Below are 17,226 nucleotides of genomic sequence, written 5' to 3'. Positions count from 1 at the left end.
CTCATTCTTTCTGACTGGAAATTTGAATTCTGGGCTGCTCATCCATAGAGTACCATTGAGTGATTAACCATCACTCCAATCTGTAGAAATGAAGAGAGAACTCCGGGTTCTCCTGAGCTACAACGCTTTCTCTGTTTTTCCTACAAATCTCATTCAGATGTCAAATTGAATTTACCCTAAACCAAATGCATTTTCTCTATACCTGGCAGGGATCTGGAAGTAAAATCATAAGATTTATTTCATTTTAATTCTATTATGATGCATTTAATCACAAATACCCCCAAAATGAAATGATAATTTATCATTTTGCCCTGACTGGAGCAATCCTCCTTGGTTCACACTCATGAATCCATAATACAGAGAGGAGACTGGATGATTAAGTGTCCGATTAGAGAAAACAGATTAACCTGGCAAACATAATAAATTTAACTCATAAGCAGGATGGCTTTATAAATGTTCACAATAACTCTCCTGTAGAAAATCATGAACCACTTCCTTCAGTGATGACTCAATTGAAATAGTTGAGGAACATAAAGTAAATGCATGTTTATGGCTTTCTCTCCCAGACCTTAAACGAGGATTGAAAGGCATATCTGATTCAGTTTAGGACTCTAAAAACATATTAAATAGGGAACATGTAATAAAAATATAAGCTCGAAAAAAACCCACAAAGCCACAACCTCTCAAGTGTTCTAGTTTCCACTTTGCCAGTAATTGTACCCAGATCCCTGATGCTTTCGATGTCTTTTTTACCTTCTCTATGTCTCCAAAGTTGCCAAACCCAGACTGACTTTCAAACCATGCAGATTCACCCTTAATCTTGACAGAACCTGATTCCTTTATAAAGGCAGCTGCATCTTTACATAATTCTTATCCCACTGTGGCAACACACACAAAATTAGCAAGCTATTTCAGCCTCTGAATCCTGCCTTTCAGCTGAGATTCCATTTAATTCAGAGTTAAAATCTAGGTTCTGACTTGTTTGCAGGAAAGTCCTGTGCAGAGCTCCAAAAAGTTCATTTAGCAGTCCGTCTGGCTTTCCTTACTTAGCTGGCTAGTATTCCTGGCCTCCCTTTTCTTAGCAGTGAGAAAGGGGATACTCTTCATGCCCGGCTCTATTTTTAACTCAGACGGTTTTATTTCTGGAAGCCTCTGCTGGCCTTCCAGGCCTGAAAGAGAGTCAGTTAGGCCCTGCTCTGTCACGTGCACCTAAGTCACGCTGAATAAGGGACTTGCAGAACCAGACCTTTGGTGGGGGAAGGGCAGACGAGGTGAGGGGGAATGAATGGGCTGCCTGAGAGAGAGAGAGAGAGAGAGACTTCTGTCTTTAAGGAAGGCCCCACCCCATCAGGATCCAGGTAAATTTGCCCCTGGGAGAAACTAATACCTGGCTGTAGCGGGAGGGCACACTCTTCTTTCCTTTCTCCTTTCTCTCCCCTTCCCACTCCGAAGTTGATCCTAGGCTAGAGGGTGGTAACAGGGAGGGGTCCAAAGGGAACGGGGTCCATGTGTGTCCTCACAGCCTTTGGGCTCTGGATCAGGCTCACAAGCGCTCACCGTGTGGGTAGGTGTGTGTGTGTGTGTGTGTGTGTGTGTGTGTGTGTGTTGGGAAGCCGGGAGGGAGGGTTTCTAAGGCCACTCCCTTTCCCCACCTTTGCTGAAAGACCCAGCTGCTTTCTTGGGGCGCAGGGACTATGGGTCCTTTCCTGGGTAAAGGAATTTGTGCCGCGCTAGAAGGGTGTGTACAGCTAGCGGTGAGTGTGCATTCATGACGAGTGTCTCCCCAAGTCAAGTTCGCAACTGCAGCCCCTAGCACAGCCCTTGGGACCATCAAAGTTTGATGTAGGAGTGTCCTAGGGGCTGGGAGCGGAGGACTGCAGTCATTGGTCGGATTCCATGCTGGGGCTGCGCTTTGACCGCTGTGTGTCTGTGAATTACCGCGCGCGCGCGCGCGCGCGCGCGCGTACGTACAGATCAGGTGTTCTGTTGGGCTCCTCCAGGTGAGGGTGGGGACCCAGGCGGTGGCGCGGGCGGGTGCGGAAGACTTGAGCGTGCGCAGCAGTGTCCGAGGCGCCAGGACAGCTCCTCGCGGTGGGGTTGGCGTTGGCGCTGGAGGGCTGGCGCTGAGTGGGGGTGAGCTGCTGTGGCCTTGACCTCCCCAGGGAGCAGATGGAGTGGGCCCGTGGCCAGTAGCCGAAGAGGCAGCAGCTGCGAGGCCAGGGAGACCCCAGGACCCCAGCAGCTGCCGCCGGTGGGAAAGACGACCCGGACCCCAAGCAAGGTGTGCTGGGGGTGGTGGGGAGGACCTCTAGGCTTCCAGACAACCTTGTTTGCACCACCTGTCAAATACCCCTCTTTGTTACAAATTGGAGAACTGAGTCCACAGGGAGAGACTCAGTCTCCAAGTCACACAGTTATTAAGTGTCCGAATCATGACTAGAAAACTGGTCCTGCCCAAAAAGGCTTTTTAATTTATTTTTTATTTTTTTATATGAAATTTATTGTCAAATTGGTTTCCATCCAAAAGGCTTTTTTAAACCCACCGTCCTCACTGGATGAATATGGATTATAATACAAGTAATTAGCATTATAAGATATTAGGTGATATTACTTTGGCTTTCAAGACTATTAATATGATTTATGTGCTGGAAAAACCCAGCCACTCTGTCCTCCCTGGGCTTGAGCTTCTCATTCCTTCATTCATTAGACATTTACTCAGCAGTTATTTGTGCCAGGCGCTCTGCTAGCAACTGAAGGTATAGAGACAAACGAGAACCAGCAGAAGAAATTATTCCCGGGACACCAGTAACTGACGCCAGGTCAGTGGGAAACACAATGGGTGTTAGATAAAACGCACCGCGAAACTCCCAAGGAGATGTCATTTCTGGCCGACTGCAAGAAGATCTTGGAGAGGAGGTGGCATCTGACCTGGATCCCCAAGAGTGGGGCTTTGGGGGGCATTTGGAAATGGGCACTGCACTCCAGGTAGAAGGTGCAGTGTTAGCAACGAAATTCCAGGTAAGTGTGAGGAATAATGAATAGTTTGGTTTTCCTGGGATGCAGTGATGAAAATATGGAGGCAAGGTGGGGAGTCAGTAGTGGGGAGCCTTGGAAGGATTCCAGGCAGTGGCTGAGGATAGTTCATCTGGTTGGGAGGATGGTTCACTTGGCAGTGAGGTGGAACCCTCAGCTGCAGAGTGAGGATGTCTGACCAAAGATCCTTAGAGCTCTGAGGGGCTGTGAAGTAGTCATTCTGAGACTGCAGAGCTTCATGGGGCCATTTCAGTGTAGGAGGACCAAGGATGGAAAAAATGCAGCTGAAAGGGTTCAAATCACATTGGGAGACTGTTGGACTAGGGATGGTCTGTGGTAGTATTTCAGACTTCCACAGCATTCTTGGGAGTAGTTTGTGAAAAAGTGCTCTTAGTATTCCTGTAACACAGGTGGCCTCATGGACACGAGCAGAAGTTAATCAGCCTGTCCCTATCTGTTCAGGGGGGCAGTTATATCTTTTGGGACCAACAGGGTGCTATGAACAGAGTAGCCTGTTTCTTGTACAAAGATTACAGACTTACCTTCATGCCCCTCTTGATGATAAACTAGATAAACAAATCTGTGCAGATGAACTGTTAAAGTATTTTTTTATCTTAAAGGTGACACACACAGATCAGAGTAGAGGACTTCATAAATGCATCTTTAATGGGTTCTGTGTTAACTCATGTTTATGAAGCACAATATTATCTTGTGCCCAAATGAAATGGGTAGACGTGGCCCCTGCCTATCGACTTACCCAACCAGACGGGTTATAGCCATTTCCCTAATGTCTGAGTCTAGGTACCTTCTAGATGCTTCTAGCCCCACCTTGACACCTCTCCTGCAGGACAAGAGCAGGGATTCCCCAAGGTCCTTTTCCCATTACTCACTAGTTCTGCATATAAATGTTTAAACACTTCCTGTATTGTTACATGAAATGTTTATTCTTTGTGCTTTTGCAACTTCTCTACACAATGGGTTTTTGAGAAGAGGGAAAAATGAAATGTCGTTTAGTAATAATTCCTTTGGTTAGTGATGTGAATCAGTGGTATAAAGCAGGAACATGCAGTCTACAATAAGAAGACAGACCTGGGATTGAGCTCTATCTCTGTCACTTACTACCTTTGTGACTTTAGGCCTGATGGTTAACTCATCAGTCTCAGTTTCCTTATCTATAAAATGGTGATCATAATAATTAGCTCACAGTTGTTACCTGGTCCAACAGTGTTCAAAAAAGGGCCACAGATGTGTCAGCAATGGAGGCAATGCAGTGAGAGTGGGATTAGGAACCTGGTCTTGGAGGTAGGCTTATCTGAGTCCTGGCCCTTTTCCCCTGTGTGACTTTGGGTAAGTTCCTGAGCTGCTGTAAACATCATATGCCTCATCTGTAAAATGGGGGAAATAATTATCTCTACTTCATGGTGTTGATTTGAGGATCACACCTTGTACAGTTCCTGGGAAATAGAATGAGAGAACATTAGAGCTTATAAGGGACCTTACAAGGCCTTCTTACTCTAACTATTGTCCCCTCCCACCACCACCATGGAAATGTTATTTTCATCAACCCTTACTGTATTTAAACATTCCCAGTGACAGCCTGCTATCTGCACAAGGTACTCTATTCCATTGTTGGATCACTTTCAAAGAAGTTTTCCTTATGCACAGCTAAAATCTGCCTCAATATAACTTCCACATATTTATCCTCTTCTATGTTCTATATTAAAAAAAGCGTTGGTCTGTTTTTTTTAATGTGTATGTTTTTAGGCAATTGTAGATTTACATGCAATTGTAAGAAATACGACAGAGAGCCCTTGTATCTTTAGCCAGTTTCCCCCAATAGTAACAGCGTGCAAAACTATAGTATAATATCACAGACAGGTTATTGAAATTGGCATGATCCGGATGAAAACATTTCCATCATCTCTAGAATCTCTCAGGTTGTCCTTTTATACCCACACCTACTTCCGTCTCACCACTTTTTTAACCCTTAGCAACAACTATTTGTTCTCTATTTCTATAATTTTGTCATCTCGAGAATGTTCTATAAAAAGAATCATAGAGTATGAAACATTTTGGCATTGGCGTTTTTCACTCAGCCTATTTATCTGGGATTCCTTCAGGTTGCTGAATGTATCAATAGTTTGTTGCTTTTTATTCCCTAGTAGTATTCCATGGTATGGCTATACCACAATTTATTTACACCTTGAAGGTCACCTGGGCTATTTCCAGTTTTTGACTATTGTGAATAAGCTGCTCTAAATTCTCACATACAGGTTTTTGTGTAAATATAAGTCTTTATTGTCTTCAGTCTCTGGGGTACGTGTCCGGGAGTACAATCGCTGGATTGTATGGTAGTTAACAAGTTTTTAAAGAAATCGCTGCATTGCTTCAAGAGTGGCTATACCATTTTATATTCTCACCAGCAAATGGGTGATACACTTAGTGTGCATCCTTGCCAGAATTTTCTGTTGTCACTATTTTTTATTTTAGCGCTTGTGATAAGTGTGGAGTGCTATCCCATTGTGGTTTTAATCTGCACTTCCCAAGTGGTTAATGGTGTTTAACATGGCTTACTTGACATCTGTGTCATTTCTTTGGTGAAACGTCTTTGTGTCTTTTGAACATGCTCTAATTGTATTCTTTGCTCTTTTACTCTTGAGTTTTGAGAGTTCTTTGCGTGTTCTCAATACTAGTCCTTTCTCAGATATGTGTTTTGCAAATCTTTTCTCCCATTTTATAGCTTGTCTTTTTGAGCTTTTAACAGGATATTTTGCAGTGCAAAAGGTTTAAACTTTGAGGATGTCAATTTGTCAGTTTTTTTTTTCTTTTATGGGTAGTACTTTTTGTATCAAGACTAAGAACTCTTTGTCTCCTCTAGATCCTGGGGGGTTTTTCCTATGTGCTCCCCCCACCTCTGTGTTTTATAGATTTACATTTAATTCCATGATCTGTTTTGAAATATTTTTTGTATAAGATGTGAGACTTATGTGGAGGTTTTAGTTTAGTTTTTTTTTTTTTTGCAATGAATATTCAATTGCTCTGGCAATTATTATTTTTTAATTTTTTAAAATGTTTTATTTATTTTTGAGACAGAGAGAGACAGAGCATGAGCAGGGGAGGGGCAGAGAGAGAGCAAGACACAGAATCCGAAGCAGCTCCAGGCTCTGAGCTGTCAGCACAGAGCCCGACGTGGGCTCACAAACCATGAGATCATGACCTGAGCCGAAGTCGGACACTCAACTGACTGAGCCACCCAGGAACCCCTGCTCTGGCAACTATTGAAAATCTTTTGTAAAATAGTATATGACCTTTGACAAGTCAAATTACCTGCCTGTTTCTATTTCTTCTGTCTTGAAAATGAGTGGCTTCTGCTAGAACTAGATGGGTGTTATTCAAGCTCCATTCCTAGAATTTCTGGGGCCCCAGAAAACCTCAGAAGCAGCCGCAGTGAGGAGCAGATGGGGCTCTCATGCTCTTTCCTGACTTCGTCAAGGGCAGAGCTACTTTTATGTTTTATATTTTTGTGGGCCCATCTGATATTTGGTTTAATTCAGGGCTCTGATGCTAAAAACAAATTTGGAGAGCAGTGGATTAGATAATGTCTAAAGTACTTTTCTGCAGTAAATTGCTGCGATTCTAACCACTTGGTGTGGGCACTCACTTTCCCCTTCTTCCCTTAGTTTCTTGAGTGGTACCTCACAAGAAATATTTTCCTTGTTATCTTGTCATCCTTCATTATAAATAGGATAGGCTTCAGGAAATCAATTAGCTTACATTTCATAAATCAGTTTGCAAACCATATGCCAGAATGGAAAATGTGTTAAATATATTAAAAGTGGGCAGTGGAATTACCCATTCCACAACATTATTGTGGCTGAAAGGCTAAGGAACCAAAATCACACAAAAGCCATGAACCACTGTGGCAACATGTACAAAGAGCCACTGCTGTTTTACCGTCCACCTGTCTAGCTCTGGCCAGTTCACAAAGCACTTGTGACAGCTTTTAGCCCGTCCATTTGAGGTTACTTGCCACAACCTTTTGAGATAAACTGATATTCTTATACGTGCCTGCAAGGTGGAGAAACTGATGCAAAATATGTCAGTCAGAGAAAGACAAATAGCGTATGATTTCACTCGTATGTGGAATTGAAGACAGAAAACAAATGGTCATGGGGGGAGAAAGAGAGAGACAAACCAAGAAACAGACTCAACTATAGAGAAAAAGCTGACTGTTACCACAGGGGGATGAGTGAACTAGGTGATGGGGATTAAGGACACACTTGTCATGATGAGCAACGGGTGAGGTATGGAAGTGCTGAATCACTAAACTGTGCACCTGAAACTAATACTACGTTGGATGTTAACTAACTGGAATTTAATTTTTTTTAATGTTTATTTCCGAGACAGAGAGAGACAGAGCATGAGTGGGGGAGGGGCAGAGAGAGAGGGAGACAGAATCCAAAGCAGGCTCCAGGCTCTGAGCTGTCAGCAGCTCCAGGCTCTGAGCTGTCAGCCCGACGCAGGGCTCAAACTCACAGACCGTGAGATCATGACCTGAGCGGAAGTCGGATGCCCAACCGACTGAGCCACGCAGGCGCCCCTAACTAACTGGAATTAAAAAAAAAAAAAAAAACAGGAAACTGTGACACAGACATTTTGCCCAACTATTGCTATTTTTTTATAGCAAACAGACGACCTGAGACAAGAGCTCACATCTTTAACACCCGTTGCCATTATTCCCGCTCTGTATTTATAATATAAATGGTCCCTGACTCAGCGATGGTTTGGTTTATGATTTTTTTTTTTTTTTTACTTAAAATGGTGCAAAACTAATATGCATTCAGTAGAAACCATACTTTGAATTTTGACTTTGGATCTTTTCCCGGGCTAGTGATACATCCAATCCTGTCTCCGGCTGCTGGGGCAGTGGTGCTGAGCTGTAGCAACTACAACTGATATGCTTAGAACCATTTTGTACCCTTATAGCCATACAACCACATTTTTCATTTTCAGTACAGTTCTCCATACATTACATGAGATGTTCAATACTTTATTATAAAACAGGCTTTGTGATGATTTTGCCAACTGTAGGCTAACATAAGTGCTCTGAGCATGTATAAGGTAGGTTAAGCTAAGCTAAGCTGTTTGGTAGGTTAGGTGAATTAAATGCATTTTGACCTATGATATTTTCAACTAACGATGGGTTTATTGTGATGTAACCCCAACATAAGTGATCTGTATGAAGCTTTCAATGGGTATTTTCCAAAAGTTGGCATTAGCTACTATATACTTTTTTCTATACAATGGAACGATAACCTAAGTAGTGGTAGGTTTTAAAGAAGTTAAATAGGGTTAATTGCAATAGTGCATTTGAAAAAAAAAAAGTTATACTACAAAGTGCTCTCTGTTCAAAGGGTGATTATTATTGTAAGCTTGGCTAGGTCGCTGAATTCTAGTAAGCAGCTGTGTGTGCTTGCTGCATCCCATTCATGGGAAATGTGTTTGTTTATTTCATAGTATATTATCTATTTTTCCTTTTGGTGCCCATGTGGCCAAATTCTGAACCCCATATTAATAAGACTCAAACATATTTGAGAGAGTGGTTAGACTTAATGGTTCCTATAAAGTTGTTTTAATAGTTATTTTTCAACAGATGGACAGCATACATTTGGCCAGATTCCTGTGACAGTGTGGTGATTGAAGTTTTCCACAGATGGCATACAAATACTTGGGAAAACACCCTTCCAATATTAAGTGTTGTAAAAAAAGACTTTTAGGGTGCCAGCAAAATGATAGTCTGTATTCCCAAGTCCTTAGCCTGTGCTATTATGAATATAATTTAGATGGTTTAGAAATTTCCCTTTCTGGCACTTGGATTTGTTTTGTAATTGAGCGTACATATCTACATTAGAGTGAGAGGTGATGAGAAACTCTGCTGTCAATTAGAGATTCAACATGGATATAGCACTAAATCTCCTTTTGAGTATTGATGAATGTCTGTAACTTCTGCCTGCTGAGTCATTCTACTCCCGTCATACATATGTAGAAAATGTAACCTTTCATAAAAATCGACCATCAGAGACTTATATGTTCTTTTTGAAAAATAGTGACTTAGGGGCGCCTGGGTGGCGCAGTCGGTTAAGCGTCCGACTTCAGCCAGGTCACGATCTCGTGGTCCGTGAGTTCAAGCCCCGCGTCAGGCTCTGGGCTGATGGCTCAGAGCCTGGAGCCTTTTCCGATTCTGTGTCTCCCTCTCTCTCTGCCCCTCCCCCGTTCATGCTCTGTCTCTGTCCCAAAAATAAATAAACGTTGAAAAAAAAAATTAAAAAAAAAATAGTGACTTAAAACGAAAAAAAAAAAAACTCACCAAGCTTAGAATTTTCAGACATATTCATCAACATGACGAACTCCCCAACCTTCCAAGTTGTCTCACTTCTACGGTGGCCACCTTAACACTGTTTCTGGAATCAGTAAGTCAGGAATCAGGCAGTAAATGGGGCAGTAGGGGAGGGGTGGAAATCTGTGTGGATATTTGTGGTTGTCACATGACAAAGAGCATTTACTGATATTTAGTGGGTAGAGACTGAAGTACCTAGATTGCACAGCAGTTTGGCACAAGGAATAAATGTCCCGTGTATTACAGTATGACTGAATATGTGACTGGCCACTCCTCTGAGTCTGGAACTTCTTTCTGCTTAAGTTAAATGAGAGAGTAAGTTTTGCAATACAAGGTATTTTTTCCACGTAATATCAGTGTCAGTCCTCCCATACCTTGTTCTTTGATTTTACTTATTTGAGAGGCTGAAAGGCTTCTCATCTTCTGCCACTGACTGTTGACTCTTTCATGCTACGTAAGTGCACACTTATGGATACTTTATTGTATCTTTTTGTATAGTCATGGACCGACTATTTACATAAGTAAAATACGTACTATTGTAAATTTACTTCCCCTTTCTGTTCCAATAGGGCACCATATTACTATTTTTGAAATGTTGTGTATGGGTAAATCATATTATCTATGAATATCTGGATTTAAAGAGAGAACTATAAGATGCTGATTATCGTAAAGGAGCCCTGGGGTTGATCAGGATGAGAAGCATTGCTACAGAAAATTAAACAATTAGCAGAAAAATTCTTTCCCACTTGTTTTTTCACTTTTGCACACATAATTCAGTGTTGGAATCATACAAAGAATGATCATACAAAGGACAGTGGTGTGAGTTTAAGTCTTTAATAAGGAATGCAATCCCAATAAATTCTGTATCCTTATACTTCTGTGGAGGTCTTAAACTGATTTTCTTTTGGCAAGTCATGTCAGCTAGATTGCCTTTGTGTCTGTCATTGCAGATGGCGTTTAATGATTGCTTTAGTTTGAGCTATCCTGGTAACCCCCAGCCGGGCGACTTGATTGAAGTGTTTCGTTCTGGCTATCAGCACTGGGCACTGTACCTGGGTGATGGTTATGTTATCAACATAGCACCTCTAGGTAAGTTTTGTTTCCCGCAACTCCTGGAGGTTTTGAACTCTCTTGTTATAAGAAGGAATCATGAATGAAATCATAAAAAAAAAGAAATAAAATGTAGAAAGTAGATAAATCTATCTGAAATAGGTTTAATGAACGACATAGTAAGACCAAAGTGGCTTTGGCTAAATCACAAAGACATTAAAATGTTAACCAATTAACATTAGAATCCAGTAAAATCTCTGGATTTAAAAAACATAATTAAAAAGGAAATAATCCACTGGGGAGAATATTGCTCACAAACATAAGCGTCAGTGTCTTTACCTATCACGCAAATCATTTCAATTTGTTCAACATCTATTTATAGATTACCCAGTATGTGCCAAAGGCTATTCTAGATGCTGGGGATACATATACAGCAAAATCCCAACAAACATATGGGTAAAGAACTATGAACAGTATGTAGAAGAAGAAAAGCACAAGTCAATACCCATCTTTAAAGGGACTGGTCTAGGAATTGTACAACAGAATAACACATTTTATGCCTATCACATTAGCAAACATTTAAAAGTGATAACAGTCAGTGTTGATAAGGGTATAATGAAACCAAAGCAAGGATATTGTTGAAAGAAATGAAAGTTGATAACATCATTCATGAAAACAATTTAATATGGCACAAAAACAGACACATAGACCAATGGAACAGAATAGAAACCCCAGAACTAGACCCGCAAACGTATGGCCAACTAATCTTTGACAAAGCAGGAAAGAATATCCAATGGAAGAAAGACAGTCTCTTTAACAAATGGTGCTGGGAGAAGTGGACAGCAACATGCAGAAGATTGAAACTGGACCACTTTCTCACACCATTCACAAAAATAAACTCAAAATGGATAAAGGACCTGAATGGGAGACAGGAAACCATCAAACCCTAGAGGAGAAAGCAGGAAAAGACCTCTCTGACCTCAGTCGTAGACCTCAGTAATTTCTTACTCGACACATCCCCAAAGGCAAGGGAATTAAAAACAAAAATGAACTACTGGGACCTTATGAAGATAAAAAGCTTCTGCACAGCAAAGGAAACAACCAACAAAACTAAAAGGCAACCAACGGAATGGGAAAAGATATTTGCAAATGACATATCGGACAAAGGGCTAGTATCCAAAATCTATAAAGAGCTCACCAAACTCCACACCCGAAAAACAAATAACCCAGTGAAGAAATGGGCAGAAAACATGAATAGATACTTCTCTAAAGAAAACATCCGGGTGGCCAACAGGCACATGAAAAGATGCTAAACGTCACTCCTCATCAGGGAAATACAGATCAAAACCACACTCAGATATCACCTCATGCCAGTCAGAGTGGCCAAAATGAACAAATCAGGAGACTATAGATGCTGGAGAGGATGTGGAGAAATGGGAACCCTCTTGCACTGTTGGTGGGAATGCAAATTGGTGCAGCCGCTCTGGAAAACTGTGGAGGTTCCTCAAAAAATTAAAAATAGACCTACCCTATGACCCTGCAGTAGCACTGCTAGGAATTTACCCAAGGGATACAGGAGTACTGATGCATAGGGGCACTTGTACCCCAATGTTTCTAGCAGCACTCTCAACAATAGCCAAATTATGGAAAGAGCCTAAATGTCCATCAACTGATGAATGGATAAAGAAATTGTGGTTTATATACACAATGGAGTACTACGTGGCAATGAGAAAGAATGAAATATGGCCCTTTGTAGCAACATGGATGGAACTGGAGAGTGTGATGCTAAGTGAAATAAGCCATACAGAGAAAGACAGATACCATATGGTTTCACTCTTCTGTGGATCCTGAGAAACTTAACAGAAACCCATGGGGGAGGGGAAGGAAAAAAAAAAAAAGAGGTTAGAGTGGAAGAGACCCAAAGCATAAGAGACTCTTAAAAACTGTGAACAAACTGAGGGTTGATGGGGGGTGGGAGGGAGGGGAGGGTGGGTGATGGGTATCGAGGAGGGCACCTTCGATGAGTACTGGGTGTTGATGGAAGTGCTTCGATGAGCACTTGGGATGAGACTGGGTGTTGTATGGAAAACAATTTGGCAATAAACTTCATATATTGAAAAAAAAAGAAAACAATTTAATAGTGTGTATGAAGAGTCTTAAAAGAGTTCCTATGCTCTGACCCTGTAATTTTACTTCTCTGAGTCTATTCTTCAGAAGTATTTATAAAGATGTAGAATAACATTCAGCATAAAGGTATTCACTTCTATCTCATAACAGTTTAAAAAACAAGCAATGGCAGAATAACAAATGATGGTGAGGATGTGGAAAAAAGAGAATCTTCCTGCACTGTCAGTGGGAATATAAATTGGTGTAGCCATTGTGGAAAACAGTATGATATTTCCACAGAAAATTAAAATTTCCTCAAAAAAAACCAATGATCCAATAATTCCACTATTGGATATTTACCCAAAGAAAGTGAAAACACTAATTCGAAAAGATGTATGTACCCCTATGTTTATTGCAGCATTATTTACAAGGGCCAAGATAAGGAAGCAACCTCGGTGTCCACTGAGAGATGAATGGATAAAGAAGATGTAATATATATACTCGCACACACACACACACACATGCACACACACACAAATATATATATACATAATAAATTATGTATATGTATATACACATACATATATACATAATATGTAATATATATATAATGGAATGTTAGCCATAAAAAAGAATGAGATCTTTGCATTTGCCTTAACATAGATGGATCTAGATGGTATTATGCTGTGTGAAATAAGATAAGGACAAATACCATGTGATTTCACTTCTATGTGGAATCTAAAAAAAAAAAAAAAACACCAAAACCCACAAAATCACAAATGAACAAACAAACCAGAAACAGACTCACAAATACAGAGAGCAAATGGGTGGTTGCCAGAGGGGAGGGGAGGGATAGGTGAAATATGTGAAGGGGATGAAGAGGTTAAAAAAAAAAAAAGCCAACAATGGCTTAGATTCAATAGTAGACTAATTAAGTGAATTAAGACTTTGTCACAGAATATTGACAGAATTCTTTGGTTGCAAGTAACAGAAACAAACAAAAGTTAGCATAAGCAAAAAGGCAAATTCATTGCTTCACTGAGGAAAACTACAAAAAGGATAAAGACGGTTGGTGCTGGCTTCAAGGATGCCTGGATGTAGGGGTATAAGCATGAGTATCAAGACTCACATCTGCATTTCCTTTCCAAGTATTGTCTTAATTCTCCCAGACTATGCCTCTCTAGGAGACTGAACTGATAGTCATCAACATCCTTAGGCTCTCATTCTTATAGTCTTGTGATCTAATAAGAGAGGGTCAATCCCTGCCTGTTGCAGTTAGAAATAGCATGGAGAACAATCTAATTTGGGCGAGTGTGGATCCCATGCCCATCACTGCACCATCGTTGTGCCCTGGAGAAGGAGATACTGTGATTAGCCCACACAAAATCATTTCCAGAAAGAAAGAGGCAGAGGTGGGATGGGGTGCTAGATAAGCCAAAACAATAGCTATTTAATGGCCCTTAAAAATCATATTTCTGGACATGCTTAATTGCTTGAGAAATAATCTTGCATGATATTTACTTGAAAAAAATCTAGATTAAAAATGCAGTGTGTCATATTATACCTACTTTGCAAAGAAATAATATATACCCATGTGAATGCACACATAGGTATGCTTCAATATACATGTGTTAATAAAAGACATAATAAAAGGATATAATATTATCAAAATAATAACATGATTATGGTTGGGCAGATAATGGGTGATTAAATTTACACATTTATGTTGTTTTTTTATATATTTCCTAAATATTTAGAAATAAGCACAAATTAATTCATTTTTTAAGAAAAAAAAATGTATGCAAATAACAAGTAGCCTGGAGATTTTTTTTTCTTCAAGTTACGTTTAGAAAGAAGTTTTAATAACCTTGGTCTTACTATCTTGGAGATGTCTGAGAATTTTTAATGTAGTGACTTTTGCAACATCTTGAGATATTTGCCTCTTGTTCTAGAATATTGGAAATGGAAATGGCAAATAAAGTGACATTTACGATACACACCCATTAGTTTCTGCAGAGTCTAGTGATTAACAGTAAGCAATGCTGCAATATCTCTGCAGTTTTCACGTCCGGAAAACAATAAGAGATTTTTCTGCTCTTCCCTTATTTTCATGTGTTAAGCTCCATTTTAACATGGTTCTAGTACTGAGCTCTGATCCTGTAGACTGAAACGCAGTTTTCTGGTTCTATTGTTAACTACTCAGGTGGTATTTTGCAAGCCAGTTTACCTCTCTAAGCTTCAGTGTCCTCCTCTCTAAATTGATAGCATCAGACTAGTGTAAATAAAACTTTAGTAATTCTAACTAGGAGACCTCTGCTCTAAGGACTTGTACAAGAACTTCCAATGTGTAAGATATTAACTGGAAGTGCTGCTTGAAGGAAAAGGAACTTGGAAGGTAGGAAAAAAAGGGAGTGGAAAAGAAAGTTAGCTTTTAGTTATTACAAAAAGGAAGACTCTCTACACACTGGTTACATGGAGACTCTCTCTCTCATGATTGACTTGAACACATAGCCAAGCATAGCAGTCTTGGGCAGATGGAGAGGGACCAGGGCCAGGTGTTAGAGCTGAACACTGAGCAATCATCTGTCCAACCTCAGATGCTGGCAGTAGCAGACCAGGAGACAAAGGTATCTAGCAGTCTAGGCAACTGTTTGCCAACTGAGGCCGTTAAAAGGGAGTTGCAGGGGTGGGACATGTAACAGGTGGGTGTGGCATTGCATGGGGCTGCATCTGGTGGACAGGGCCTACTAGGTTAGATTCAGTTTCAGGACTTAGTTTCTTGGCCTAAAGGAACTGGCAAGACAAAAGCAGGGCCCCAGCTTGACCCCAGCTGACCCCTTGGAGGGGTTTCAAATTGGAACCAAATTGAAGCCAAGTGGAAAGAACAAGTGTAAAAAGGAGAGAAAGGGGTAAGGAGCACACTTAGACAACAAGGACGAGCTTATCAATCACAATGCACACAGCTGAGGCCCAAAGAGAGTAGTTGGGAAGGGTTCAGATTCTGAAAAAAAGCATATTTTATGGGAAAAAAAGGAAACAATGGTTTTATCTGTACTATGTTAGGAACACATACCAAGATCTCTAATAATAATGCCAATTGATAGAGAACTTGTTCTCCAAGAATGGGTAGTTTTCTCACTCAATTTTCTCTACGGGCAGATACAGGTTTCTCTTCTATTTTCCCTCATACAGTATGAAGTGTCATTGATAAACTACCAAGTGAGTTATTAAGCCTGGTATGATTAAGTAGCTTCTGGTTTGGTGCTAAGTTGGGAACCGAGCTGGGTTCAGTGACTCCATCACTTCCAAACATGTGGCATTGCAATACTCTGGCATTGGGGTTCTCTGAGCTGGGTCACCACATCTTGCTAACCAGAATTCTCCTTATAGAGGATGGCATTCCTGCAGCATTTACAAGCGCCAAGTCTATATTTAGCAGGAAGGCCCTGGTGAAGATGCAGCCCCTGAAGGATGTCGTGGGAAATGACACATACAGAATAAACAATAAATATGATGAAACTTATCCTCCTCTCCCCATGGAGGAAGTCATGCAGCGGTCAGAGATTGTTATTGGACAGGAGGTGGATTATGACATACTTGTCAACAACTGTGAGCATTTTGTGACTTTGCTTCGCTATGGAGAAGGAGTTTCAGAGCAGGTGAGTTTTCTTTAGAAGACATAGAAGTTTCTTACCTTGGGAAAATAAGCACTACTGACTATAAGATTCTCAGGCCTAAAACAAAATGAAAAGAATGGAGAAAAGGTGAGAATCCTGAAGGATAAGGACAGGAATTGAGGTGTCCAAGATCAGGTAGCAGTTATGACCACATTAATGCGTGAACGTGGACATTTTGAATTTGGGGCTGGAAGGAGCTTGAAGCCGAATCAAGACCATAGCTTTTCTGTCAGTCCTGTTGCGTTCTGTCCTTCAGGGTTCCTTCCTTCCGTTTTTCTGCCATACAGCAGCCTCACATGCTGAAAGGGACATTCTGAAAAGAATGTTGAAATATTTAAATGGAAGTTCATTTGCCAGAAATAGAGATGGTAACTCTGAGATTCTTCTCCATTACCTGACTGAGAGAGGCCAGCTAATGACAGACATGTTTCGGTGGCTTTGAAAATTGTTCCTGTCTCCTTGCAATGCTAGTTTCAGAGGAATCTTGTGCTTTTAAGCAGATCCTTTGATTGGTTGAGATTTTGGATGATTTCTTAAAATGGATCAATTACTTTATTTTTAAAGTAGCATGCATTGTTGTCGTCTCTCACACTATTTTGTAGCGTGGCAGATTCCTAACTAAAAGCATGCTTGGTTCATTTGCCTTCTTTCTACCTATTGTGGCACCATTCCAGTTCCAACATTGATGTTCTAACCTAAAGATTTATTAAAGGGATATTGAAGAATGAATAAAGGCTCCCAGTATCCTGAAATGGTTGAATCAGTTACAGAAACATCTGTTCTAAGGAATTAGTTTCCAATTCCCCTCACGGAAGCTTGGGAAGATGGGACAGGGAACATAATGAAAGGATACATTTGTTTTCATTAGGAAATAATTTAATTGGAAATGCATTTTTATTAGGAAATATATTAACATAATGAATGTGCTATTCCCATGTAACAATAAATCGCTTCTGAGCCAGA

At 40.6% G+C, this 17,226-nt stretch overlaps 1 protein-coding gene across 5 annotated transcripts in view; it reads left to right on the top strand.

Moving 5' to 3' along the window:
* Positions 1–1,180: 1,180 nt before the first annotated feature.
* The window catches only part of LOC122491601 (phospholipase A and acyltransferase 1), a 76,356-nt gene continuing 60,310 nt past the window's right edge, over positions 1,181–17,226 (top strand). For 2 of the 5 annotated variants that reach the window (XR_006299390.1, XR_006299389.1), the window contains exons 1-4: positions 1,181–1,358; positions 2,163–2,281; positions 10,381–10,519; positions 15,977–16,245. Coding sequence is in view for 3 of the 5 variants with exons in the window: in XM_043594572.1 (XP_043450507.1) it covers positions 1,286–1,358; positions 2,163–2,281; positions 10,381–10,519; positions 15,977–16,245 (600 nt within the window). In the remaining 2 variants the exon portion in view is untranslated. Of the gene's footprint in view, positions 1,359–2,030; positions 2,282–2,735; positions 3,019–10,380; positions 10,520–15,976; positions 16,246–17,226 lie in introns of those variants that run through there. The other 3 variants (XM_043594572.1, XM_043594573.1, XM_043594574.1) reach the window with 3 other exon arrangements.

This window comes from Prionailurus bengalensis, chromosome C2 (genome assembly GCF_016509475.1).
Source record: "Prionailurus bengalensis isolate Pbe53 chromosome C2, Fcat_Pben_1.1_paternal_pri, whole genome shotgun sequence".
Classification (NCBI taxonomy): domain Eukaryota; kingdom Metazoa; phylum Chordata; class Mammalia; order Carnivora; family Felidae; genus Prionailurus; species Prionailurus bengalensis.
The sequence above is the reverse complement of the archived record's forward strand: the minus strand, read 5'-3'. Positions and strand labels throughout refer to the sequence as shown.